Source organism: Acomys minous (assembly GCF_964271855.1).
Source record: "Acomys minous genome assembly, chromosome: 15".
Lineage (NCBI taxonomy): Eukaryota > Metazoa > Chordata > Mammalia > Rodentia > Muridae > Acomys > Acomys minous.
The window spans coordinates 4890861-4916625 of NC_140497.1; the positions used below are offsets into that span (position 1 = coordinate 4890861).

Consider the following 25765-nt stretch of genomic DNA (forward strand, 5'->3'; position numbering starts at 1 on the left):
CTGTGGCAGGGAAGCACCAAGGTGCAAATGAGAGGCAGCTGGTGACATCGTGTCTGGGGTGGGAGGCAGAGGTGACACTGGACACTGTCTGTTCTTCACTCAGCCCTTGGAGAGTGCTGTCCCCTCACCTTATCAAACCTCTTAGGGAATGCGCTGGTACTAGTGCTGAGAGATCTGAAAATGAAGAATGTATCTGTATCTGTATCTGTATAGTGAGTGAGACACACACACACACACACACACACACACACACACACACACTGCAATGTTTGTCTCTGGGGGGATTAAAATCCAATCAGGTTAACACCAAATTGACTCATGACTCTGCCCAAGGCCTCCTCTGGCAAACGTTTCTGTGTCCTGTGTTTCCTGTGCTCGCTGACTCCCCAGCACAGGCTCTGTCTTCTCCAAATATCTGGTCCCGCTCTCTGGGAAAGGCTAACTTGCACAGCCCACATTAGATTGTTGCTTCAGGAAAGAGATGATGAGAAATCCTTTTCCCGTTCTGGCTCTGTCTTGTTAGAACAGAAACAACATTACAAATTTTGCTCTTCCAGCTGTCCTGGTGTTCTAGGGAGCACTGTTGTTTAATCACTTACTTTGTATTTTCCTGACCTCCGAGGCTGTTTCACATCCGCCCATTTGCATGTCTTTGCTGAACTTTTGTTCTGAGAATCTTCTAGTGATTTGTTGCCATGAGTTGTTTCCCCGGCAGCCAGCTCCTCCAACACTGAGTCCTGTCCTCAGTGCTGCAGAGAGCACTGTGTGCTGCTGAGTCTTCTTAAAGGTCTGTGAGAGTTTGCAGATGAAGTCGCTCGGGCCTGCAGATGTATTTGGAAGGTCGTTCAGTATGGATTCAGCTTATTCTGATATTTCAAGCTTTTTTTTTTCTTCATTTTTTGATAATTTGTAGTGTTATATTAGTTTTTGTGTTGTCTGGGGTTTCTTTCTTTCTTCCTTCCTTCCTTTCTTTCTTTTATTTTTCAAAAAAAAAACTGAGAAAAAAGAATCTCAATTGAGAAATTGCCTCCATCAGACTGCCTGTGAACAAATGTGTGTGGAAAGTTTATACATACGTGTGTGTGTGTGTGTGTGTGTGTGTGTGTGTGTGTTTCTAGTTATCTTTTGAGAATTTTATACGTTTTTGTGTTTTAATATTTTTCCTCCTTCAATTCCTCCCAGATCCTTCCTCACTTCCCTACCTATCCAACTTCACATTGCACATTTTCTTCCCTTTCTCTTAAGAAACAAAAAAGAATTTTAAAAAGCACATGTGCACACACACACAATGGAGTCTGATTTGTGTTGGCCAGCAATCCCAAAACATGGGCTCTGCCCTAGGCTGATCCACCTAGTCCCACTCAACACCACCCCCCCCCCTCCCCATGTGGGGTGTGTGTGTGTCCCTCTCTCTCTTTCTCTGTCTCTTTATTTTTCTCTCGGTCTCTCTGTCTTTCTGTCTCTTTCTCTCTGTTTCTCTGTCTCTTTCTCTCTGTCTCTGTCTCTCTCTCCCCCCCTCCCTCTCTCCCTCCCCCCTCTCTCCCCATCTCTCTCTGCCACCATTACTTGTAAATGGCTTGGCTAAGGGTAGGACACTTGCGATGATCCTTTGTACCTGTGGCTCCCACGTGCCAGAATCCAGGTGTAAGCCACCATACTTGGGTTTGTGATTTCATCCATATTGTCTTGTGTATCTGAGTTGCCTGGAATACTCCCTTGTCGTCTCTTCCCTGCCTGTGGGGCATGTGGTAATATCCTGTATTTTGTTTTTGAAGTGGGGATTAGAGCTTTCAGGGAAGAAGCTGCAACAAGCTGGCCTGACCACAGATCCCAACACACAGAAGACATTTATTCCAGGCGGCCACAGGGACAGAGGAGCAAATGGAATCGACCTAGTGACCTCAAGTCCATTTTCAGGTTACTGACCAGAAGTTTAGCTAACGCAGGAGAAGAACTGTCAAGCAGACTGCTGTGTAAGACAGTGAGGCCGTCCTGGCTAAGGTGTGGTCACTGTCTTGGCTCCAGTAGTGTAAGGTGATCAGAGAACGTACGTCCTTAATGGCTGACGGGACAAGCGCGTTCTCAAGAGACCATTGCTGTCCGCTGGGATGGGTTTGGCTTGTCCGTCGAGGCTTGGCTCTTTAGAATGATGCTGAGAATAGGAACGTGAGCTACACATGCGCCTTTAGCACTGGCCCTCCCTGGTGGGTTAGCATTACGTTCAGACGTAAGGAAAGGACCGAAAGCCGAGGAGGCCGACATACAGTGAAGACGAAGGTGCCTGGCCCTCGTGCTGCCTTTAGGTTCCTGTGAGCCAAAGGGGAAGGTCAGTATGCTTCAGCCAGCCACCTTCTACACACCGCCGTCAATGCTGGCCCGTTCCTGTTCCTTTGCCATCTAGCTAGAGTTTCATCAGTGTGTGCATTCACTCAAATATTCTGTATTGTTCCCTGTCAAATAACTGTTCACAGCCAGAACTCTCAGTGTCTTCTTCCTTCTTCCTGTGGGAGAAGCTCTGTGTCTTCCATCATAAGGTGGGTGTCTGGCTAGCAGTGTTAGTCTTTTATTCTGTTTCAACCTAAGTTTCAGTGCAGATTTCTTCCTCTTTGATTAAACAGCACAGAATGGAGGGTCGTTTCATCAATGCCCCTGTACCCTCTGTCCAGAGATCTGAGCAGCGCTGACTCCAGCACAGACACGAGTGTAAATGGAAAATGCTTCCGAAGCCTGTGCTTGAGGCTCCAGGACCAGGACCCAAAGCTGCTGTGTGCCGAGGCGGAACTGTCACACACCCATAGAAAGTCCTGTGATAAGGCCTATAAATGCTAAGCCCTGCCCTGGACTCGAACCTTCTCTCCAGCAGAAATGGTGGTCATACAGGGCGAGGACGTTTTCCTTTTCCCATCAATCTGCAAACATGACCGCGCACACAGATGCGGGCAAGGTAGGACCCTGAGAGAGGGGTGAGGAAATCCCACCCTGCAGGCTGGAGGACAGGATGCTCCTGGTGAGACTAGGAAAGTTGAGAGGGCCAGGAGAGCGAGCACTCAGCGGCTTTGTTTCCTAATGAATTCGCGGGCTGACCTCCAAGCTGCAGGTGCGTGAAGCCCATTTCGTGTTGCTTGTGGTGCCATTTAGTTTAGTTTATGTAGTTGTAGAGGGTGTTTGTCAGGGCGGTAGCGTCACAGAAAAAGTAAGCCGAAGCTCCAGAGATTTGTCCGTCTGTGTTCTGTCTTCACACATTCTCCCCCAAGAACTTGGTAGCTTTGTTGCTGGGGGCAGCCCTGATGGACCCAGCATCACCTGGGACAGCTGGCACTAGTAGTTCAATCTCACCTTCAATTTTAATAGCTAATCTTACGAAGTTAGCCACCAAAGGTTGGCATTTTCCCTCCTTCTAGTATTTCTAAGGTGTTAACCTTTACTCTTGCCTTTTCCTGAGAAGAAAACCGGCTGTGCTGTGTGCCTTCATTCCTCTGTACATGGCATACCTTTCAGTCCTGTGTGCTCTAAAGATATTTTTCTCTCTGAGTACCTTGCTTGTGATGCCTATGTGTGATGCTCTCTTGGGCTTCCCCACTCTTGGCTTTTCAGATCTTTGAGTTTTGGGATCTTACAAATTCGCAGCAATTGCATTAATAATTGTCGACCTTTTTTCTCTTTCCTCCTCTCTGCCGTCCCCTTATAAAGTACCATCTCATGGGTGGCATCCCATGCAGCCAGTGTCCGGCTCACCATGCCCTCTCGCTAGCTTTGTGCTGTTTTTTTTTTCCACAGGCATCCATGACTGTCTTGAAGCCGACCAACTACTTCCAAACTAAAGCAATCTATGCTGATTTTCTGCTTTCAGTTTTTAGTTTGCATCTCCATAAGCTCAAGCTGCATCTTTTATTAATTCTTCAAGCTTTTGATGTGGTTTCTACCCTCACAGTGTCTCCTAACTCACAAGTTTCCTTGCCCGTGTCCCATCCACGTCGGTGGATAATCTCTGTGGTTTCAATGCGTTGGCTTGCTTCTCTCTCCGGGGCTGTGTGTGTAGGATAGGCCATCGAGTGTTGGGAGTGGGCTTCATAAGGCTGACCCCTCTGCTTCTCTGGGTGCTGTAGGGTTTGGTGTGCACATGACAAGGAAGGGTGTTACTGGAGCTCTTCCTCGGAACTTCCCCTCAGCTAACTTTTCTTGTCACCATGACAAGAAGCAACTGAAGGCAGACAGGACTTGTTTTGGCTCATGGTTGCAGGGACACAGCCACCCAGAATGATGTGAAACATGGGGTGACGAGCCCTAGGCAAGGCTAGCTGCTGGGCTCTCACCTCCTCACTTCTTACTGGAACCAGAAGAGAAGACATTGGGGTCTGGAAGAGGGATAGGTCACAAGTTCTCAGACACCACCACCACCCCTGACATAACCCACTTCCTCCAGTTAGGTCCCCACCCCCTAAAGGTCACACAACCTTCCAAAATAGCACCAACATGTGGTATCAAGTTTCAAACATGAGCTTGTGGATGCACAAGGTATCAGCAGCTTCGTCACATGAGACTGTGGGTGCTCACACTGTCACTGGCATTGACACATGAGACTGTGTGTGCTCACACCACCACTGGCATTGTCACATGAGACTGTGTGTGCTCACACCACCACTGGCATTGTCACATGAGACTGTGTGTGCTCACACTATCACTGGCATTGTCACATGAGACTGTGGGTGCTCACACTATCACTGACATTGTCACATGAGACTTTGGGTGCTCACACCATCACTGGCATTGTGACATGAGATTGTGGGTGCTCACACCACCACTGGCGGTGTGATGTGAGACTTGGGTGCTCACAGCACCTCTGCCATTGTCACACGAGACTGTAGGTGCTCACATCATCACTGGCGGTATGATGTGAGACTTGGGTGCTCACAGCACCTCTGCCATTGTCACATGAGACTGTGGGTGCTCACACTGTCACTGGCATTGTCACATGAGACTTCCGGTGCTCACACCACCACTGCCATTGTCACACGAGACTGTGCATGCTCACACCATCACTGGCTTTGTCAAATGAAGTCAGAGAAGTTGTCATGAGGGTTGCACTGTTTCATTCTTCTGATACCAAACCAGTGACCACCCTACCCAGAACTTAGGCTCCCTGGACCTGTGTTGCCCAGTTGATGAGGACGGCACTACCTCTTCCCTGCTTTTCCCTGGCAGCTGTTTGCTCTAGCATCCCTGGGACTCGGGACACTCATTATATGCATGTGCTGATCAGTATCAGCCAGGACGTGAGGTGACACACTTCTCTCTCTCTCTCTCTCTCTCTCTCTCTCTCTCTCTCTCCCCCTCCCTCCCTCTCTCCCTCTCTCCCTTACCCTCTCTCCAAACCCTCACCTCTCACATCCATCTCTCCACCTTGGAGATACTTTTAGGATCAAATCCAGAGGGAAGGCTGGAAATGCTCCCATGATGCAAGCTGAGACATTTGGGCTGACTTTCCTTGCTTTCTGTCTCTAGATCACTGGCTTCAGGACTTTTTCCATTGTCCCGAGGGACACAGCTTGACATTTGTTGTGTGTTGTGTGGAATAGAGAGTGTGAACCTGGCTTGCTTTGTTCTGATCCAGGAGATACACCTTCGGGTGCTGTCTGTGAGGGCATCTCCAGGTCGGTTTACTGAGCATATGGACTCCCTGATGTAGGTAGCACCTCATGAAGGCTAGGGTCGTGTACAAAACAAAATGGAGAAGAGAGAAAGCCAGATAAGTCCTACTGTTTCTCCCTCTTTTCTAACTGTGGGTGCACTGCAGCCACTGTGGGTGCAATGTGGCCACTGTGAGTGCAATGTGGTCACTGTGGGCCCTTGCTGCCATGCCTTCCCACTGGGGGAGATGGCTTGACTGGAGCTATGGGTCAAAATGAACCTCATTCTCTCGTTTATTATTGCTGGATAATTGGACACAATAGTGAGACTATTAATGAATTAATACAGAGGTTAATCCTGATGGCTGCTGCTCTATCCCTACAATGTCTGTCTCCTGTTGGATGGACAAGTCACCAGCTCATTGATCCTGGGATAGAGTCTGAATCTCTGTAACCTAATCTCACCGAAATCCTCCCTCCACTGATCTCACAGAAGTCCTCCTGAACTGATCTCACTGAAGTCCTCCCTACACTGATCTCACAGAAGTCCTCCTGAACTGATCTCACTGAAGTCCTCCCTACACAGATCTCACAGAAGTCCTCCCTACATTGAAGCTTTGTTTGAGCATTTGCATTAAGTTAATTTTTGTGAATGTAGAGAATACACTTCTCGCCTCTGATTATTCAGATTATATACACTAGCTTTTTCTAAACAGATTTATGTGTCTGTATAAAAATTAGCATAGAGCAGCTGGTATTTTATAAAGCGACAATGCTAGACATGGGCTTTGGACAGGAAGTGGAGGCGAGCACTAGATTTGTTTAAATGTGCACAGGATTTAATGAAGTTAAAATTAAGCAGACTAGACATTGTCCAGGAAGCCGGTGACTGTCAGTCTATTCTCAGAGAAATCTGGGTTGAGGGTTTCAGTCACCAAGTGGTCAGAGTCGTTTCCTTCTATGCTCAGCTCTGAGCAGAACTCTGAGCCCCTCACCCAACCTCCCTAGCAGAGTGCCTTGGCTTAACATGTGCCACCTGCTTTGCTTACAATAGAATTTAATGACATTTCCGCTCCCTCACTGGTGGCTTGCCACTGTTTCAGCCTAAGAAGCCACGATGTGTTAAAATGTCTTAAGGAATGTCAGAAATTCATAAGTAAATAGAGTAGGAAGCTGTGATTTTATTAAATAAAATATTGTTTGAGAACTCCGTACATGCAAGCAATACAGCATGTTTTTTAACACGTACACCTCCATCCCATCCCCTCCAGTTTCTCCATTAGCCTCACCTGCAAGGTACTTTAAAAAAAAAACCAATAAAAATAAAAATAAAAATAAAACCCCTGCAGTCCACTTGATGTTGCCTGCATATGCAGTGCTGCCGGGCCAGTTCTCGAGTCTGTCGCTGATATTTCTTATGCAATCTTCACAGGGAAAATTGCCTGCCACAACCCCCCAGTACCTGTCCCCTTAACAACAATGCCCACAAACTAATATTAAAATGAAGACCCTTGTCACACAACATTGGCATCCAAAGCCAGTGACCAGGGAAACTGTACAAAATTGCATGCTAGCACTAATTCCTGCATTTTAAACAGAGAACACTGAAATAGACGTGTCTTGGTAATTCTCACACAAAATTTAGTTGTCTAATGATTTAGTTCGGGTCTCTATTGTGTGATAAAATACCATGGCCAAAGGCAGCTCAAGAAAGATCGGGATTCTGTCATCTTCCGTCTCCACATCTCAGCCCAGCACTGAAGGAAGTCAGGGCAAGAACGCAAGGAGGAATCTGAGGTTCTAACTGAAGCAGAAGCACACAGGGGTCACTCCTTACCAGCCCGGCCCCCGTGGCTTGGTCGGCCATGGCGTTTGTGTACACCCTAGGACCAGGCGCAGTACGCTGTGCCCACCCACACCCATCATTAATCAAGGCCATGCGCTCCGGTTCGCCCGAGGGCCAGTCTCCATCGGAGGCTCTCCCTCCTGGAATTACTCTAACTCGCGTCAGGATGACAAGCTAAACAGGACTGCAGTATAGGAAGCCTTGGCCTGGCGCTGCAGACACTTTCCCAGCGTGATTCACAGGAGGAGCTATCGCCCAGAATGGGAGCAGTCGTAAATAAAACCAAGCAAAGTGCAACACTGTTTCATTCCTCTCCATCCCTGTGGTTTAAAGGCCTTTTATTTCTTGCCCTAACTCCTTCCCCAGTGGTCTCTTCAGGCATGAAACGTTGGACTTGCCGTCATTGTCATACACGTTATCAATTGTGAGCGCTGTGCCTAAGTATGGCCAATACTGCTGCCGGCAGGGAAGGGGCTGCGGTGAACCAGGCTGGTGATGTAGACCCGAGAGACCAAGGAATCTCCAGGTAGACTGAAGTCCAATGCCAGGATGGATGGGAAGACCGGGATGGGAGACTCTGTGGCTTTGAGGACTCCTGTGGAGATCTGGCTTGTGCACCTCTTGGGCTTTCAGAGTATCCGTGAAAAGTGTGAGAAATGATCACCATGTTTGTCACGCGTGAGCTAAGTCATGGGTTTACATGTGGCCGCTTTAGCCTTGAGTGTGTTTGAGGTGCTGAGGAAAGGAGGAGGATGAAAAGAGCAGAGGCTGAAGGACACTGGCGTGGTAGGGATGGAGACCGCCCTCCTCAAGGGTGTGTGGAATGCTTGGTTCCCAGCTAGTGACAGGATTTTAGAAGGATGTGGAGCTGCTCGGAGGTGGGGCCCAGCTGCAGGAAGTAGATCAGTGGGAAATGTCCTTGTGGGGTTTGTCGTGCTCTGACTTCTTCCTGGACCCCTTCTCGTTGTTTCCTGGTGGCGACTGTGTGAAGAGCCTTCCCCACCACACACTTTTGCTGCCATAACATTCTGCCAGAGCCTGGGGGACCAAGCAACCCTGAACTGAACCTCGGACCCCAGGCATCAGAAAGTAACCTTTGTCCTGTATGTTGTTTGTGCCAGATAATTTTGTGACAGTGTCAAGAAACGTGGCTAATGTGAACATGGACCTATAGTAGGGGGAAGTGGGCAATGGTACCTATGAGGGGAACAATCTAGAGATGGAGAAGAAGTCAAGATTAAGAATGTGTGTGTCGGGGTGGGGGGAGGGCAATCTCGAAGACGATATTGGTAACAGAACATCAAGTTTTATGGGAGCAGAACATGTGGTGGGGACCTTGGAATGCTGTTACTACCGTGACTTAAGAAAGGCTCTCTCTCCTGTACACCTGGGGTGTGTTCACAAGGGGTTGTGTACATGAGACAGAGCGCCTGCTGCCCGCAGGGAAGTGGGGTGTTCTGACAGGACGACCTGACTGCTGTCTGACTGCCACTCAGAATCTCTCCCTTCCCTTGTAAGGGTCTCGGTTACCACAGGCTGTCCTGTTGAGGTGTGATTTCAACCGGACAGAATCACAACTGACATAGAAATGGATGAGGAGTACATCTTAATATTTTTTTTTTTGTAAAGAGCAAACACCTAAGTTGTTTATGCCAGTCCAAATGAAAATTTAACTTACAAAGGCTTTTATTTGCTGGTAACAATTTACTGGCCCCGCCCAGGGAAGATGTCACCTGCATTGCTGTGGACAGGGCTTCCTTGGTTTTCCACAGCTCAAGTTCCCTGCAACAGGGCTATGAAAGGACCTAGTCAAGGCAACCAAACTCACACCTCCACAGGACACATTAACTCCCAGAGGGCTCTGGAGGCCCAGCTTTCAGCTGAAAAGGCTCCCAGGTAGGCTAGGTTTTGCTCACTGTGGCTTGTGATCCCAAGAAATGTTCATCTTGAGGAGTAATTATTAAAAGAAATGAAATGGAGACAGAAACAACAGGGCTAGGTGGTAAGGCTTGACAAAGAGATGAGGTATGCTAATGAGCATCCAGAGACCTCTTATGTAGTAATTCTTTCAGGGTCCTAGTCAGTGTCGATTTTAACCATGTTTATTTTATTTCTGGGTGTTGTTGTTGTTGTCTTGAGACATTCCAGGGCTGGGAAATAGTTCAGCCAGCTTAAAGTACTTGTCCTTCAAGCATGAGGTTCTAAGTTTGATCCCCCAGAACCCATATTTTAAAAGCCGGGTGTGATATACATCAGTGGCCCAAGCATTGCTCACTGGGAGCAGCAGCATCCAGGCCCTTGAGGGCCACTCAGCCTCTTGTAGATCTCAGGCCAGTGAGAGACCCTGTCAGGCGGGAACAGGCAGATGGCTCTTTGGTTGTCCTCTGGTCTTTACCACATGTTACACATACACATGCGCATGTGCCAGCCGTACACTCACACACATGGACACAAAAGACTTGCCTCCAGACATTTGTGCCTGTCTGTGAGTAATGATATGGTTACGTTCCTAAGGTGGTTAAAACGTCACCTGGTTTTTGTCCTACAGACCCTCTGTCTACCCAGTATTTACAAGCCATAAGAATAATGATGCCCCATATTTGACCACATACCCTGGATGGGGAGGCCTGGTGGCACTCAGAGAAAGGATAGCAGGCTACCAAGAAGACTTGATACCCTATGAGCATATGCAGGGGGAAGAGGTCTCCCTCAATCACAGTCAGAGGGGAGAGGAATAGGGGGAAAGCGGGAGGGAGGGAGGAATGGGAGGATACAAGAGATGGGATAACAATTGAGATATAATATGAATAAATTATATATGAAGAAAAAAAGAATAAGTAACCAAGTGGTACTATAGGCATAGGTACCCTGGATCCAAATTCCTAATATGGCAGGAGGCCTCTCACTACTGCTACATGAGGCAGAAGCAGGTGAGTGGTCCTGAAGGAGACAAGTTAGATTTCCCTTTCTCATAGTAACATTGGTCGTTATGGTTTAAAATGAAAATTGTCTTGTAAGATTCAGCCTCCCGAATACTTAGTGACTCACAGAAGAAATGTTGAGTTTTACTTTGCAAGTGTTTGCCACGTGCTTTTTAAAATAAGCACTTTCCACAGTGAGAGCGAGTCAGTTGGCTAGCGGAAACCTCAGTCTTGACTTGGCCCTGACACGCAGCGTGGTTGTTCAAGGGAAGGTCTGCTCCACACTTGAAACGGTGTGATCTGATCCCCATGCCAGCCTGCTCCGTAGAGACTGTCACTACATCTTCCTAATGGCTTCCTAGCTGACTGCAATGGCACCTGTCAGTCACTTCTCAAAACTCTTCAGCCCCTTTTAAGAGCATCCCTTCTCACTTGTAGAGGGAGAGGATGGGAGAACAAACACCCTGAGAAATCAGTGTACCTGCCCGAGCTTCTTGTTCCTGCTCAGAAACAGGTCAGAGTGGCCCCGGTGAACATTAGATTAAGGGGCAAATTGCCTTAGGAATGGGGTAATTGCATCTAAACTGCAAAGCTTCGAGAGGCCTCTCATCTGAGCTTAAGCAAGAGAACATCTGTTCTTTTTAGCTCAACTAGACAGGCTGTTCCTGTACCTGACACACACTAGCTACGGCTCAGCCAGCAAATCACAAAATGTACAGAGGACAAAAAAAAATAAAGCCGTCAAATTGAGTGTGCAGCACTAGCTGTGCTCAGAGTCCTCCGGAAAGCACGCTGGCTGCAGAGGCAGCAGTTGTCCCAGCTCCGTCCCATCATCAGCCTCTAGAGAGAGGCCTGCTTCAGACACTCTCTGTGCTGAAGGCCAGCAGGGGAGGAGGTGGAGGCTAAGCACCCTGTGGTTGCCTCAGGGGAAGGGGCAAACCTGGCTGAAACAAACATTGCATGTTACAAGGCTGTTGCAGATAGGAAGTTAGTGAGATGCACCACAGCATGCGCCGTCTTCATCGCTCCTCTGCCCCTCCTTTCTGCCTTCCTTCTTTGGTTTCCTTTATCAGTGGACATTTCAAATATTTTATTATAGTCATTCATTAATTCATCGTGTGTGTGTGTGTGTGTGTGTGTGTGTGTGTGTGTGTGTGTGTGTGTGTACAGGTGAGGTCAGAGGACAGCTTGTGGGAATTGGGCCTCTTCTTACTCCATATGGGCCCAGAGCATTGAACTCAGGTCTTCAGGCTTGGCCTCAGACGCCTCTATTCTCTGAGGAACGAGCCTGTCCTTCACTCATTTCTGGAATGAGCCGAATGTTGTTGTGTCACACAACCAAGAAAAAGGGGCGACACCAACTTCAACTCAGAGCTTAAGAACGTTGTCATGGAAACTGATGGCAGATGGCCTAAAGCTGTTTCCTGTGTGTGTAGGGGCATTTCCTATGCCTGGATCTGAAATACAGCAGCATTATTTTTTTACTATTTAGCTTCCGTGTGTGCATGCAGAGAGGCCCTGGGTTTGAGTCCGTGAAGTCCACGAATACACAGCATAGGTCTTAAAGTTGTACGTCCAGGCATCTCATCCTGCCAAGGGGGCCTGGAAAAAGATTCAGTGAGTGTAATGATGGTGAGAATGGGTAGGGATGTGTGTAGCTTGTGGCCAGTCACGTGCACTGTCTTCACACTTGTGTACACTTGTGTACAGACCACTGGTTGGTACCTGAGCAAAGGCACCTGCAGAAGGGAGGGAGGGAGTGTGACAGTGCACACTGCAGGAGCATGACAGTGCACACTGCGGGGACCTGCAGAAGGGAGGGAGCGAGCGTGACAGTGCACACTGCAGGAGCATGACAGTGCACAGTGCGGGGACCTGCAGAAGGGAGGGAGCGAGCGTGACAGTGCACACTGCAGGAGCATGACAGTGCACACTGCGGGGACCTGCAGAAGGGAGGGAGCGAGCGTGACAGTGCACACTGCAGGAGCATGACAGTGCACACTGCGGGGACCTGCAGAAGGGAGGGAGCGAGCGTGACAGTGCACACTGCAGGAGCATGACAGTGCACACTGTGGGGACCTGCAGAAGGGAGGGAGCGAGCGTGACAGTGCACACTGCAGGAGCATGACAGTGCACACTGCGGGGACCTGCAGAAGGGAGGGAGCGAGCGTGACAGTGCACACTGCAGGAGCATGACAGTGCACAGTGCGGGGACCTGCAGAAGGGAGGGAGCGAGCGTGACAGTGCACACTGCAGGAGCATGACAGTGCACACTGCGGGGACCTGCAGAAGGGAGGGAGCGAGCGTGACAGTGCACACTGCAGGAGCATGACAGTGCACACTGCGGGGACCTGCAGAAGGGAGGGAGCGAGCGTGACAGTGCACACTGCAGGAGCATGACAGTGCACACTGCGGGGACCTGCAGAAGGGAGGGAGCGAGCGTGACAGTGCACACTGCAGGAGCATGACAGTGCACACTGTGGGGACCTGCAGAAGGGAGGGAGCGAGCGTGACAGTGCACACTGCGGGGACCTGCAGAAGGGAGGGAGGGAGTGTGACAGTGCACACTGCAGGAGCATGACAGTGCACACTGTGGGGACCTGCAGAAGGGAGGGAGCGAGCGTGACAGTGCACACTGCGGGGACCTGCAGAAGGGAGGGAGCGAGCATGACAGTGCACACTGCGGGGACCTGCAGAAGGGAGGGCGCGAGCATGGCAGTGCACACTGCAGGGACCTGCAGAAGGGAGGGAGCGAGCATGACAGTGCACACTGCAGGGACCTGCAGAAGGGAGGGAGCGAGCATGACAGTGCACACTGCGGGGACCTGCAGAAGGGAGGGCGCGAGCATGGCAGTGCACACTGCGGGGACCTGCAGAAGGGAGGGAGCGAGCATGACAGTGCACACTGCAGGGACCTGCAGAAGGGAGGGAGCGAGCATGACAGTGCACACTGCAGGGACCTGCAGAATGGAGGGAGCGAACATGGCAGTGCACACTGCAGGGACCTGCAGAAGGGAGGGAGCGAGCATGACAGTGCGCACTGCAGGGACCTGCAGAAGGGAGGGAGCGAGCGTGACAGTGCACACTGGAGCAAGCGTGACAGTGCATACTGCGGGGAGCTGCAGAGATGTTCTGGCCCAGCACAAGCTCTCTGCCATCCAGCAGATGCCTTCCATAACACGTGACCAGGTTGACACATTAGTGATAAGAGCAGGCCCTGCCACAAGGAAGTGAAGGAAGTAAATGGCTTTGATGTCTCACTTGGAACTTGATGGGGATAACATGAAGTGGGGTCCTTCCCTCCCATGTCCCTTCTCTGTCGCATCCACAGTCCTCATCTGTGCTTTGTCCCTTGCATCACTGAGAGCTGTGAGTTCTGCCCTCCTCCCACCTTCCTGCTAAACAGGGCCGCCACTGGCTAGATGCCGTGGCTGCTTCTGTCAGAACCCCACTCTTGATGCGGCCTTTCCAAATGTGTCCTCAGACTGTGAAGACCCTCAAAAGAACCCAAGGTGTCTTGCAGCTACATCAGAGCGTTCCTGGACTCTACAGTCCCTCTGTCCATCTTTTTTGCCCCCCTGACCTTTATCTTAGACTCCAGGAAATCGCAGGCTGAGGGTGGAGAGCCGCTAATCTGCCGCACTCTCCTGGGCCGCACCACACAGCCTGTGGCTGTGAGCATGCCAGAAGCTTGTTCTTCCTCACTTGCTCCTTTTCCCCAATTGCATCTTATTCCCAACCACAGGCAGGCAGGGCTTGCGTATGGGGAGCCCGTTCACACATTCCATGGCCTCTGCGAGATACTCCTGAGCCAGGAAGTGCATGGGAAAACCCTCCCAGGAAGAAAAGGATGCATCCGGCTTCTACCTTAGGATGCCCTTGCTTCTGAGGTGGAAGGAGAAGGCCCCCTTACCTACCCTCCTGCCCCCCACAACCCTCCCCCACCCCCCCACCCCGTCTTCCTGACACAGCCCTCTTCCTTCTTCCTTGATGGAGCCTGGCACTCTCTGGGGTGAGGTGGGGTAGGACTCGGGTGGATCCAATCAAGGTAAAAGTAAACTACGGGGCCAGATTTAGGCATAAGCACTCCAGGAGTCTCAGAGGCAGTGGGAATTTTATCCCTGGTGACCTTCCTATAAACATGAGAAGGCATATAAGGCCCTGGGATGGGAGGAGACACCGAACTTGAGTCACCTACATACAGAATGAGGCCACAGGAAGCACAGAGCGAAAGGAGGGATGTGAAGAGTAAACTGGTTCATCTGGACGCAGCCCTGGTGTAGGTGGCGGGATGCAGTGGTCACAAACAGAGCAAGCCTGAGCTGGACTGTGGCAGCTGTGGCAGTTTCACCACAGCGACGGGAAGGAGAGAACACAATGTGGCTCCGTATAAGAGACACTTCTACAACTTAGTCTGTTTTCAAAGTTGCCTTACGTGAAAATAACTGATGGCAGCCCTCACTCTCAGTTAGCGCCCCCCCATCTTCCTCTTCAAGCCCCCCCATCTTCCTCTTCAAGCCCCCCCCATCTTCCTCTTCAAGCCCCCCCATCTTCCTCTTCAAGCCCCCCCCATTTTCCTCTTCAAGCCCCCCCATCTTCCTCTTCAAGCCCCCCATCTTCCTCTTCAAGCCCCCCCATCTTCCTCTTCAAGCCCCCCCATCTTCCTCTTCAAGCCCCCCCATCTTCCTCTTCAAGCCCCCCCATCTTCCTCTTCGATGTTTTCATGGTGCATGGCAAGTCTGTTGCTAGGCAGCTGTGCGCAGCCCTGTGACTGCTGGAAAGGAGCCAGAAAACCACCCTCCACACCTGTGCAGTGCTTACTGTGAGCGGGAACACGGGAGCAGAGCCAGCATCCAGGCAAGTCCACGGAGGGAGCCAGATGCAGGACAGCCACTCCGGGGGCACCTGCGGTGTGTGAAGTGGCCATGCTGTGGACCCTGGGGGGACTCCTCAAGGGACTGGGTTCCAGCACTTCTAAAATGCAGATGTACACAAATGAGGAGAATGTAGGCATTGGGGGTTTCCAATGCCGTAAAATTTGTTAATTGCCTTTGCCTTTGCAAATCAGAGCACTCCAAAGTGCGTGTTCACCTCTGTGCAGCCCTCAGGCCTTTGTGTTTCATTGGCATCCTTCTCCCCATCAGCAAAGGTCTCCCCAGATCCCACAGCTTGTCCTCCAAGGCGACATATCCATACTGCTGTAGTGTTCAGCGCTGCAGGTCAAGGTCCAGACTCCCCTTGCTGTATTCCTTCCCTGTGCAGCATCAGTTATGTTCTGTCACGGCGATGAATAAATGCCACGACCAAAAGCAGCTTGGGGAGGAAAGGGCTTTATCTCAGCTTACTGTTACGTGTATTGTAGTCTGCCATCAAAGGACGTCAGGGCAGGAACGGGAAAGCAGGAACTGATGCAGAGGCCATGGCGATCACTGCTTAATGTGCCCCTGGACCACCTGCCCAGTGGTGGTACCACCCACAGTGGGCTGAGCCCGCCTACGTCAATCACTAATTTAAAAGGCACACACTTGCCTGCAGGGAACTGGTTGGGGGTTCCCTCTTCCCAGGTGGCTCTGTGTCAAACTGACATACAACTAGCCAGCACACTTGCCAAACTTCCTTCCCTGTGGTGCCTGTCTGCCAGCCTTCCAGAAGGTTCCAAGGACAGCCTTTCTTCCTTTCCAGTTCTTCCAATTCTTCTCCTTCCTCTGTTATGTCTGTTACTTGGGGTGCGGGTGAGACAGGAACTGGTGTTCCTCAAATGTTATTTCTAGGTTTACAATGACCATAAAATGATGCATTTTAGAAGCTCCTGGAATAAGAAAGACACTTCTTTCCTGAAACATAGTCTTTGTTCAGGAAAGCCATGCTTTATAGGCAGAGAAAATGGCCACCGCCCCTTGCACTGCTCATCTACACATTTCCTGGCAGGATCGCTTGCTCATAATAGATGCTCAATAAATATTTATTGAGACAGTTAAAATTTTAAGGGGTTTCAGGAGCCAAAAAAAGCCAGAACTTTCATTTTTACAACAGAACTTTCTTTGAGAGTAAGAGGAAAAGTCAATATTCAACAAACAGAAACAAATTCACAGCAACTCTTGGGGGTTAGAAGAGATAGCTTAATTTATTTAGCTTGTATTTTCCTAAGAAAACAATTCAGCTACCTCCTCATTTCCTTTGAGAATTGTTATTTTAAAAGCCTCTATATTAACTTGAATTAAAAAACAATCCTATAAAATAGGATGTCAGAGTTGTCCTTTAAACTGAAAGGAACATTGACCTGAAAGGGAGAAGTGACTGCTATGTCCTCACTTCTGGAGGTCCTTCTTGGGACCTCACAGGTTACTGGCTTTCCTCTGTGTCTTTAACTTTGACTATCAGTCTTAAAACACAGAGACCTCAAAATGACCACAGTATGGTGTGGCTTTTTCACTTGCGATTCTGAATGACATTGGATTTTGTTGGTTTTATTCTATCATACTCATGGTGCTGAGAGTTGAATAGAGATTTGTGCTTGGTTCCTGGACTTGGAGATGGCTCAGCATCCCTGGTGCCCATGTGAGACCTGTTCTCAGGAGCAGCATCTGTGGTCCCCATGTGAGAGATGTTCTCAGGAGCAGCATCCATGGTACCCACACAAGAGATGTTCCCAGAAGCAGCATCCATGGTACTCAAGTGAGAGTTGTTCTCAGGAGCTGCATCCGTGATACCAATGGGAGAGCTGTTCTCAGGAACAGCATCCATGGTACCCAAGTGAGAGCTGTTCTCGGAAACCTTGAAACCCACTCTTATTATAGATGAGTGATGTGGGAAGTGGACACCCAAAAGTAAAAGATGGCAAGAGTAAAGAGTAGATTGCAGAAGAAAGGAGGGACGCATGGAGCCTCCAACACATCTTTAAGTGTGAGACTCATGGGGGTTGAGAATGGTAACAGAATTGACTCAGTTTCCAAAATGGCCATTTCTGCCCGGCTCCATTTTTACAAGGTCATGGCAATGGAGGAACCAACCACAGATAATTATCTGGCAAGAGGGAAGTAAGGGACATTTATGGACAACTGTCTGTGCCTCTGGCCTCACCCCACCTAAATGCCCCTTCCGCTCTGTTGCACAGTCTACCGGATGCTTCCCTGTGAGTCTGAGGAGCTGACTAGACTTCCCAGTACCCTTCCCAGCCATCTCTACCCAGGTCATGTGCCAGTTCCTTGGCTTTGTCTTTGCTCAAACCCCACTCCACCAAGAGGCAGATATAATGGCTCCTTTTGTGTGTGCCTTACTCACAGGCTCTGTCAAACTAAGTCCTAGTGGTCACTCTATCCTTATCTGCTGTGTCACCTCTTAAACTCCTCTCAGGAGCCTGGCTTACTGCCTCCTTTCTTGCACCCACTCTGGCCTTCTCCATGTTCCTGGAGGAAGGATGCAGGTGGCCACAAGGGTTCTGGGCCTCTTGTTCTTCAGTCTATACAGGACATAGATCAACTGAGCCCGAATGGGGACTTGAGACCAAAATTCTAGATATAGGGTCACAGTAGTCCCCCTGTCCCAGACCTGGGAGATGCAGAGAGCAGGCTGGTCAGAAACTTGTCTCTTGTTCATAGTCTGTTGGCTTCTAATAGAAAGCACATGAAAGCCTGTGTACAGAGTCCTCAGGAGACAGAGGAGACCTGCCCGGGAACCGCAGAGCAGGAGTATGCACAGTCCTCCTGTCTGAGGCTCCTGTGCTCTGGACCCATGACAGCTATAAGTATATTGTCTGCCTCAGGAAAACATGTCCCCCACTCAGTGAAAACATGTGATCTAGTCTTTCATCATCCAAGACACACTGTTAGAGGTGACGCTCAAGCTGCACAAGGCACAACTTTTTAAATAACAGGAGAACGGTCCTCAGCACCTTGTCCCGGATGACATTTTTTTTCTTTGCTGCTGAAATGTCAGAATTATTCAATTTTGAGTGTCTGGAGAACAATCTAAAATGAGAAAAGCACCAAGCACAAGGTCATTCCCTCTGACTTGTTAATACTAAATTTAGACACTTGGATGATATTGATTGTATTCTTGGTCGCAATTAGCAAAGCTCCAAAATGCAATGAAATGTGTCCACAGGAATAAGAAGACAGTTTGAGTTCTCCCACTTCCGTGGGTAGCTCTGTCTCCACCCGGACCCTCCCAAGGGCACAGACTGTTGATCTACGGTTAATACAGATCCTGCCCCAGAGGCCAGCTATCCCATCCTTAGCCTCATGTCTACTCTGGGAGTGTCTGCATGAGGCTTCTAGGTCTCAGCTGCATTTTGACAATGTCAGAGGAGAGAGTGGCCACCGTCAGGTGGCCCTGGTTTCACTCTGGCTCAGCCATCCCTTACCACCGTGTGTCTGTTGCTTCTTATCGGTGTCATACACAAGGTGGCTTGCAGAAGCAGAGCTTTCTTCTCAAATATCCCAGGCCACACATCCAACACGGAGGTGTCAGCTGGGTCTTGCTACCCTAAAGACGTGGTGGGATAAAGGGAACAAAGAGCTTACTATAGTGGATGTCAATTTTTCTTCAGCATGTTTGAGATAAGACACTGGACTCTTGTATAAAAAAATTAACTGAAAATATATGGTTTGAGTTTCTGCATTGGCCTTCTGCGAGCTTGCAGAGCTATTCAGCAGGAGAATCATCGAGGCTGAGGCAATAAGACACAGTGTTCAGATCTTTGGTCATTTCTTCTGTTCCTCCCCTACCCCTGCCCACCCCCTCCACCTTCAGTGCCATTTTGGCTATGTGAACAATTAGGTAAGATCAGTACAAACTGTTTAGATGAAGCTAATGACCAATGTGATTTTGAAAGGTTTTAAAAGCTATAGGAAACCATTCCATTGCTGAAAGTCTCAGGTAATAAACAGGATTCAAACTCTTGACGATAATGTCTAAAAATGAAAATTTCCCTTAAGAATTTAAAAATACTCAATCTACAGCAAAGAAGCTGTTCTATCTCCCTTGAAATAAGAATTGCTGCTGTTTCACTATCTCTTTACTGCAAACTATCTAAATTTACCCTCAAGTAGTAACATAAAAGATGTTTGGATTTCTTAAATGGCGGTTTCTTTTACAAGTCCAAGCCAGATATTTAAGTGGTAACCAATAGATTAATTTTTATTCTCTTCCAACTTTCTGTGAATAAATGGTTTGCGTCATTGTGTGATTGTGTTATATATAAATTGAAAAAATATATAGCTGAGTCATTTTAAAGATAATTTTCTCTGTAGAAAATAAGGGTTATTGACGCCTGGCTGGCCTGTATCTAGTAGATGGGATATTTAGGGATTTTCAGATAAGAATGACAGGATCTGAGAAATGCTGCTATCGGTGAGTCCTGTGAACGTACCGTTTGTGTGACAGTGTTCTCTTCTTGTGCTTGCGCCCTGACAGGTACGAGCCACTGGCTTCTGTTCTTCTGGGCGAGAGGAAGGGTCAGTCCTCTGAGGAGAGATGCCGGCTTCTGCTCCAGCGCTGTGCATTACAAGGCTGGCAGGTTGGTGGCCTACAGACTATGAAAACAGAAGGCTGGGCTTTCAAAGCTGTGAGTCGTGGCAGTAGCCAGCAGCCTTCCTGGCAAAAACAAATTCCCTTGATATGCTTGGCAAGACATGGCCCTTAGTGTGTTTGCTGGAAATATGTCATTTTTCTATGACTTGTGGCTTTTTAGCACCATGGAGGCAACAGAAGAGTCAGCCCACTTCTACAGTCACCCAGAAAAGCTACCTACCGAGCTTGGTCAGTTGGCACGAGTCCTGCCCATTCACTAGCACTTTGTAAAGCATCTAATATGTAGCCATGTTAGTCGCCTTTCCAGCTCTGGGACCAAGTACCCAAGGTAGACAGAAAATAAAGGGAATGGGTTTTCTTGGGCTCACAGCTTTGGTTCATGGCCCATTGGTGCCATTGCATTTGGGCAGACTGAGCATCACACACTAGAGATGTTCAGGCCGTGCCACGGATGGAGGAGAGAAGGAGAGGAGATGGGGAAAGTGGAGAGGAGACTACAGTGCTCATCTCATGACATCCATGAGGAGCGGGGGGGGTGGTAGGAAGACCCCTAGGTCCCAGCGTCACCTACTTCAAATGCATACTGCCACCAAGGTAAGGCCCTGTCCCTAGGCTTCAGCTACCTGTGGGCCACCACCCCTCAACAGCAACAGACTAGGAGCCAAACCTTCACCACTTGAACACTTAGGAGACCTATAAGGTCCAAACTATAGGAGCAGCAGATCTCAGGAAACCCACAGAATGAGGAAATAATGTTGAGTGAAACAAGATCCTTGTCAGACCCGTGCTTGCCAGGCTGGGGGAAACTGCTCACGGCCCTGTTTCACTTTCTCTTCCCTCTGTTTCTCACCCACCTCATGGTGAAGCTGTCGCTCTCTTTGAGCATGACAAACACGTGGATAAGCTTTGGGTCTCAGAGCTTCTCTCTCTGGTCTGTGTTGCACATGAAGTGGGGTGCAGGAGTCCACGGCAGCTGTCACTGAGCTAGTACAGGAAGGAAATAAGTAAAGGCCGACTAACATGGGGTACCCCCACTAGAGGTGGAGAGGGCATGAGGATAACATCCTTGGCTTTAGGAAGAAGGAGTTTATGTGGAGGAGAATGAAGTCCTGGGCACCGGGAACTGGCACAGAGGATGGAGACAGGGGCTTTCTTGAGGCGTGCACTACCTGGAGACAACCTCAGCCCCGGGGTTCCAGGTTGAGTGTTCATCTCTGAGAGGAAGTGCAGGATCGTTGATGAGGGTGCATATGGGGTGCAGAGCCAGCTGCACATCTCAGAGCGCGTCTAACAGAAGCACGGCCTACACAGACCCGTCAGAGAAAGTGTCACAGGTACACTCATCTGTGACCAAGAGCAAAGAACAAAGGGCTCGGGCACGGAGGAGTCACGGCTTCACCCTCCACACCACCCAAGCTCTTCCCTTTGTTTTCTTTCTTCCCTTTCTTCTCATTTAATCTCGATGGAAGTTGGACGTTCAGTCACGGTCTGAGGGAGGATGCTTACTCATGCGGGGTTGTCATGGCTGCACATCAGCTCTGAGATTGAATTTTAAAAGGCGGAAATTACTGACTAGGAGTGATGTCAGGAGCCTGAGACATCAGTGTGGGCCCCACAGAGAATATGGTTCAGCAAGGTCGTAGGAAGCTGATGTCATTTCCTCCTAATCATTGCTGGGGTTTTTAAATAGGTAATTGTAGAGTAGTGGTTTAAGAATAGCCCATGTGTAATTCTCCTCTAAAGGATACTCGGTGGTGTGCGTGCATGTGTGTGTGTGTGTGTGTGTGTGTGTGTGTGTGTGTGTGTGTGTATGGTGTGTGTGTGTGTGTGTGTGTGTGTGTGTGTGTGTGTGTGTGTATGGTGTGTGTGTGTGTGTGTGTGTGTGTGTGTGTGTGTGTGTGTGTGTGTGTGTTCTGTGCTCTCCAGTTTAGGAAGTCTGATGTTCTTCATCTTTGTCAGGAGAGGATCATTAATATTCTTCATGCAATGAGATAAGTAGTTGACATCACAGAAGCGATGTTTATTTATATTTTACTTTTACATCAAACAGAAAATAATTTGTGTTAAATACTCAATTATTCCTGCTATGGAAAATCTGAGTCCTCTGTTTGCAATGTGCTGTTACAGGACGTTCCACCATTGATTCTATTCTGGGTTGTGAGTCAACTCGGGAACTAGGTGAAGTTCCGGAAGGGGCTGTGTGACAGGAGAGCCAGGGCAGCAGTGGGAAGGCCTGTGCAGCTGGAGCCCAGTTCCCATGCCGCCAGAATGCAGTGGGCCCTTGTTAAGCAGGTGACACTCAGCACTGGGCCCTAACTAGTTAACACTGAATTAACGATTATTTCCCCTTGTCTTTAAAAGGAGCCCTAGAAGGTAGAAGAGGCGAGAGTCGCTTTTTTGTCCCATGAACCCATGCAAGGTGTTAGCTACGCGTTCAACACTCTTCACTAAGACACCATTTTTTAATTTACGTGTGTCTAAGTTTATGTGCCACTGACCCTCAGAGACCAGCAGAGGGCGTCAGGTCAGAGCCACAGGAGCTTGTGAGTCACCTTGTGTGGGTGATGGGAAACAAAACTCTGGGTCCTGTGTGAGAACACCAAGTGCTCTCAACCCCTGAGCCGCCTCTCCAGGCCCTAAACGTGTTTTCTTTTACAGTTCACTGAACAGGTCTTGGAGATCTAGTGGCTTTTGTGATTGCTCCTGGCATGGTCAGTCTTCAGAGGGAGACTCTAGCTACGGGGTTCCCCATCTCTTGTCTGTTGCAGGAAGCTCGTGAGCACTCCTGCAGGAAGCTCAGAGGCTCCTCCTGTTTCTAGGCACCAATCTCGGGGGCTGTTAGGTTTGTTTGTTGAGAGAAAAATGGAGGAAGCTGGGGAGGACAGAGTGCGGAAGGATAGAGGTGGGCAGGGGAGGTGCAGGCGGTGTGGAGGGACAGCCTTTATTCCTTGAGTGTCGCTGCACTGGGGTCAGTTGGTACATGAGGGGTTTGGGGAAAAGAGCCACTACTCAGTCAGCATGCTGTGAGGCGGCCACTCTGCACAGCTCCCCACTTTGTCAGCTTCGAGCCTAATAACAGCCCCATGGAAAAAGAGGTAGCCACAGTGTGGATATGAGGGTGCCGATCCCCAGATGGCTGGGCTGCTGGGTCAGCGTACTGACTAAAACTGGTCCAGCTCCTATTCGCCTCACGGCTCCTCTGAGGCTAACCTGGACTCTGTGTCCACCTTTTTCTTGCCTCCGCCTTTAGCTTGGTCTCCGCCTTTCATTACAGCTGTGTGCAGTGATGTTGTCCGGGTGTAGAACTTGAAAGGGATAGATTGTGCCTGATTACGGAGCTTTGACCTCAGCCACTTCCGTACTCCTGTATCAGTGAGCTGTCTGCCCCTCGCACTTGGGGTTGGTTCTGTAAACACCACCTCCTGCTGCAGGCCGGCTCAGAAGGGGTCCTCTGTGCCAGGGCTGTCATCCCTGCAGTAGTACCCAGCTCTTACCAGAGGTTTGCAGCTGGACCAAGGGTTACATTTCTGTGAGTAGAAAACCAGCAACAATCCATGCTGATGACTTTACGTAGACTCACAAGAGCCATGAATTGTCAAATTGGGTCACAACAGAAAACCAACAGACATTATTTAGGAAGCCTTCTTAGAGGAGAGACAAGCGGGATCTTGCTTTATGTTTCTAAGAAACATATTGATCCATCAAGTCTGTGATGAAAAATGACTGTACAGTGTGTGTTACCTGATATATAGGTTAGGTATGGACCATTGCAGATAAGGCCAAATTACTTTGAGCATCTGTGTAAAAGCTATGTGTGGCACAGTTTTCCTCCATAGGTTTTGGTTTTCCGATCTGTAGTTCCCACTGTGACTTTCACACATTTATCCCCTACTGCACAAGAAAAAGTCTAGCTTTCTGTCACAGTGTGAACTGGTAAGCACCGGTTCTGGCTAACTCCCCCACCATCCTGTCCCCCGAATACTCAGAATCACTGCCCTTACATAATGTGGCTTTATTTCAAAGAAAGGGGAAGAAAATCAGGACACGGTGGGAGGGAGCCTTCTTGTTGGTGGTTTCCTGTTCATGTTTAACACAGAAAAGCATCTTTGAAACACTGGGAACTGTGAGGCTGAGAGACGGCTGAGTGGTCAAGAGCACTTGCTGCTTTCCAGAGGACTTGGTTTCAGTTCCCAGTGCCCACACAGCAGCTCACTAACATCTCTGACACCATTTTCAGGGATCCAGGGCCCACACAGCAGCTCACTAACAACTCTGACACCATTTTCAGGGATCCAGGGCCCACACAGCAGCTCACTAACAACTCTGACACCATTTTCAGGGATCCAGTGCCCACACAGCAGCTCACTAACATCTCTGACACCATTTTCAGGGATCCAGGGCCCACACAGCAGCTCACTAACATCTCTGACACCATTTTCAGGGATCCAGGGCCCACACAGCAGCTCACTAACAACTCTGACACCATTTTCAGGGATCCAGGGCCCACACAGCAGCTCACTAGCAACTCTGACACCATTTTCAGGGATCCAGGGCCCACACAGCAGCTCACTAACATCTCTGACACCATTTTCAGGGATCCAGGGCCCACACAGCCGCTCACTAGCAACTCTGACACCATTTTCAGGGATCCAGGGCCCACACAGCAGCTCACTAGCAACTCTGACACCATTTTCAGGGATCCAGGGCCCACACAGCAGCTCACTAACATCTCTGACACCATTTTCAGGGATCCAGGGCCCACACAGCCGCTCACTAGCAACTCTGACACCATTTTCAGGGATCCAGGGCCCACACAGCAGCTCACTAACATCTCTGACACCATTTTCAGGGATCCAGGGCCCACACAGCAGCTCACTAACATCTCTGACACCATTTTCGGGGATCCAGGGCCCACACAGCAGCTCACTAACATCTCTGACACCATTTTCGGGGATCCAGGGCCCACACAGCAGCTCACTAGCAACTCTGACACCATTTTCGGGGATCCAGGGCCCACACAGCAGCTCACTAGCAACTCTGACACCATTTTCAGGGATCCAGGGCCCACACAGCAGCTCACTAACATCTCTGACACCATTTTCAGGGATCCAGGGCCCACACAGCCGCTCACTAGCAACTCTGACACCATTTTCAGGGATCCAGGGCCCACACAGCAGCTCACTAACATCTCTGACACCATTTTCAGGGATCCAGGGCCCACACAGCAGCTCACTAGCAACTCTGACACCATTTTCAGGGATCCAGGGCCCACACAGCAGCTCACTAACATCTCTGACACCATTTTCAGGGATCCAGGGCCCACACAGCCGCTCACTAGCAACTCTGACACCATTTTCAGGGATCCAGGGCCCACACAGCAGCTCACTAACATCTCTGACACCATTTTCAGGGATCCAGGGCCCACACAGCAGCTCACTAACATCTCTGACACCATTTTCAGGGATCCAGGGCCCACACAGCAGCTCACTAGCAACTCTGACACCATTTTCGGGGATCCAGGGCCCACACAGCAGCTCACTAACATCTCTGACACCATTTTCAGGGATCCAGGGCCCACACAGCAGCTCACTAGCAACTCTGACACCATTTTCAGGGATCCAGGGCCCACACAGCAGCTCACTAACATCTCTGACACCATTTTCAGGGATCCAGGGCCCACACAGCCGCTCACTAGCAACTCTGACACCATTTTCAGGGATCCAGGGCCCACACAGCAGCTCACTAACATCTCTGACACCATTTTCAGGGATCCAGGGCCCACACAGCAGCTCACTAACATCTCTGACACCATTTTCAGGGATCCAGGGCCCACACAGCAG

At 49.5% G+C, this 25765-nt stretch overlaps 1 protein-coding gene across 5 annotated transcripts in view; it reads left to right on the forward strand.

Moving 5' to 3' along the window:
* MYO16 (myosin XVI) overlaps positions 1-25765 on the forward strand; it is a 464729-nt gene that overhangs the window by 346172 nt on the left and 92792 nt on the right. For all 5 annotated transcript variants that reach the window (XM_084759479.1, XM_084759478.1, XM_084759475.1 and 2 more), the window contains exon 28: positions 19809-19911. In XM_084759479.1, the coding sequence (XP_084615605.1) occupies positions 19809-19911 (103 nt within the window). The remainder of the gene's footprint in view (positions 1-19808; positions 19912-25765) is intronic.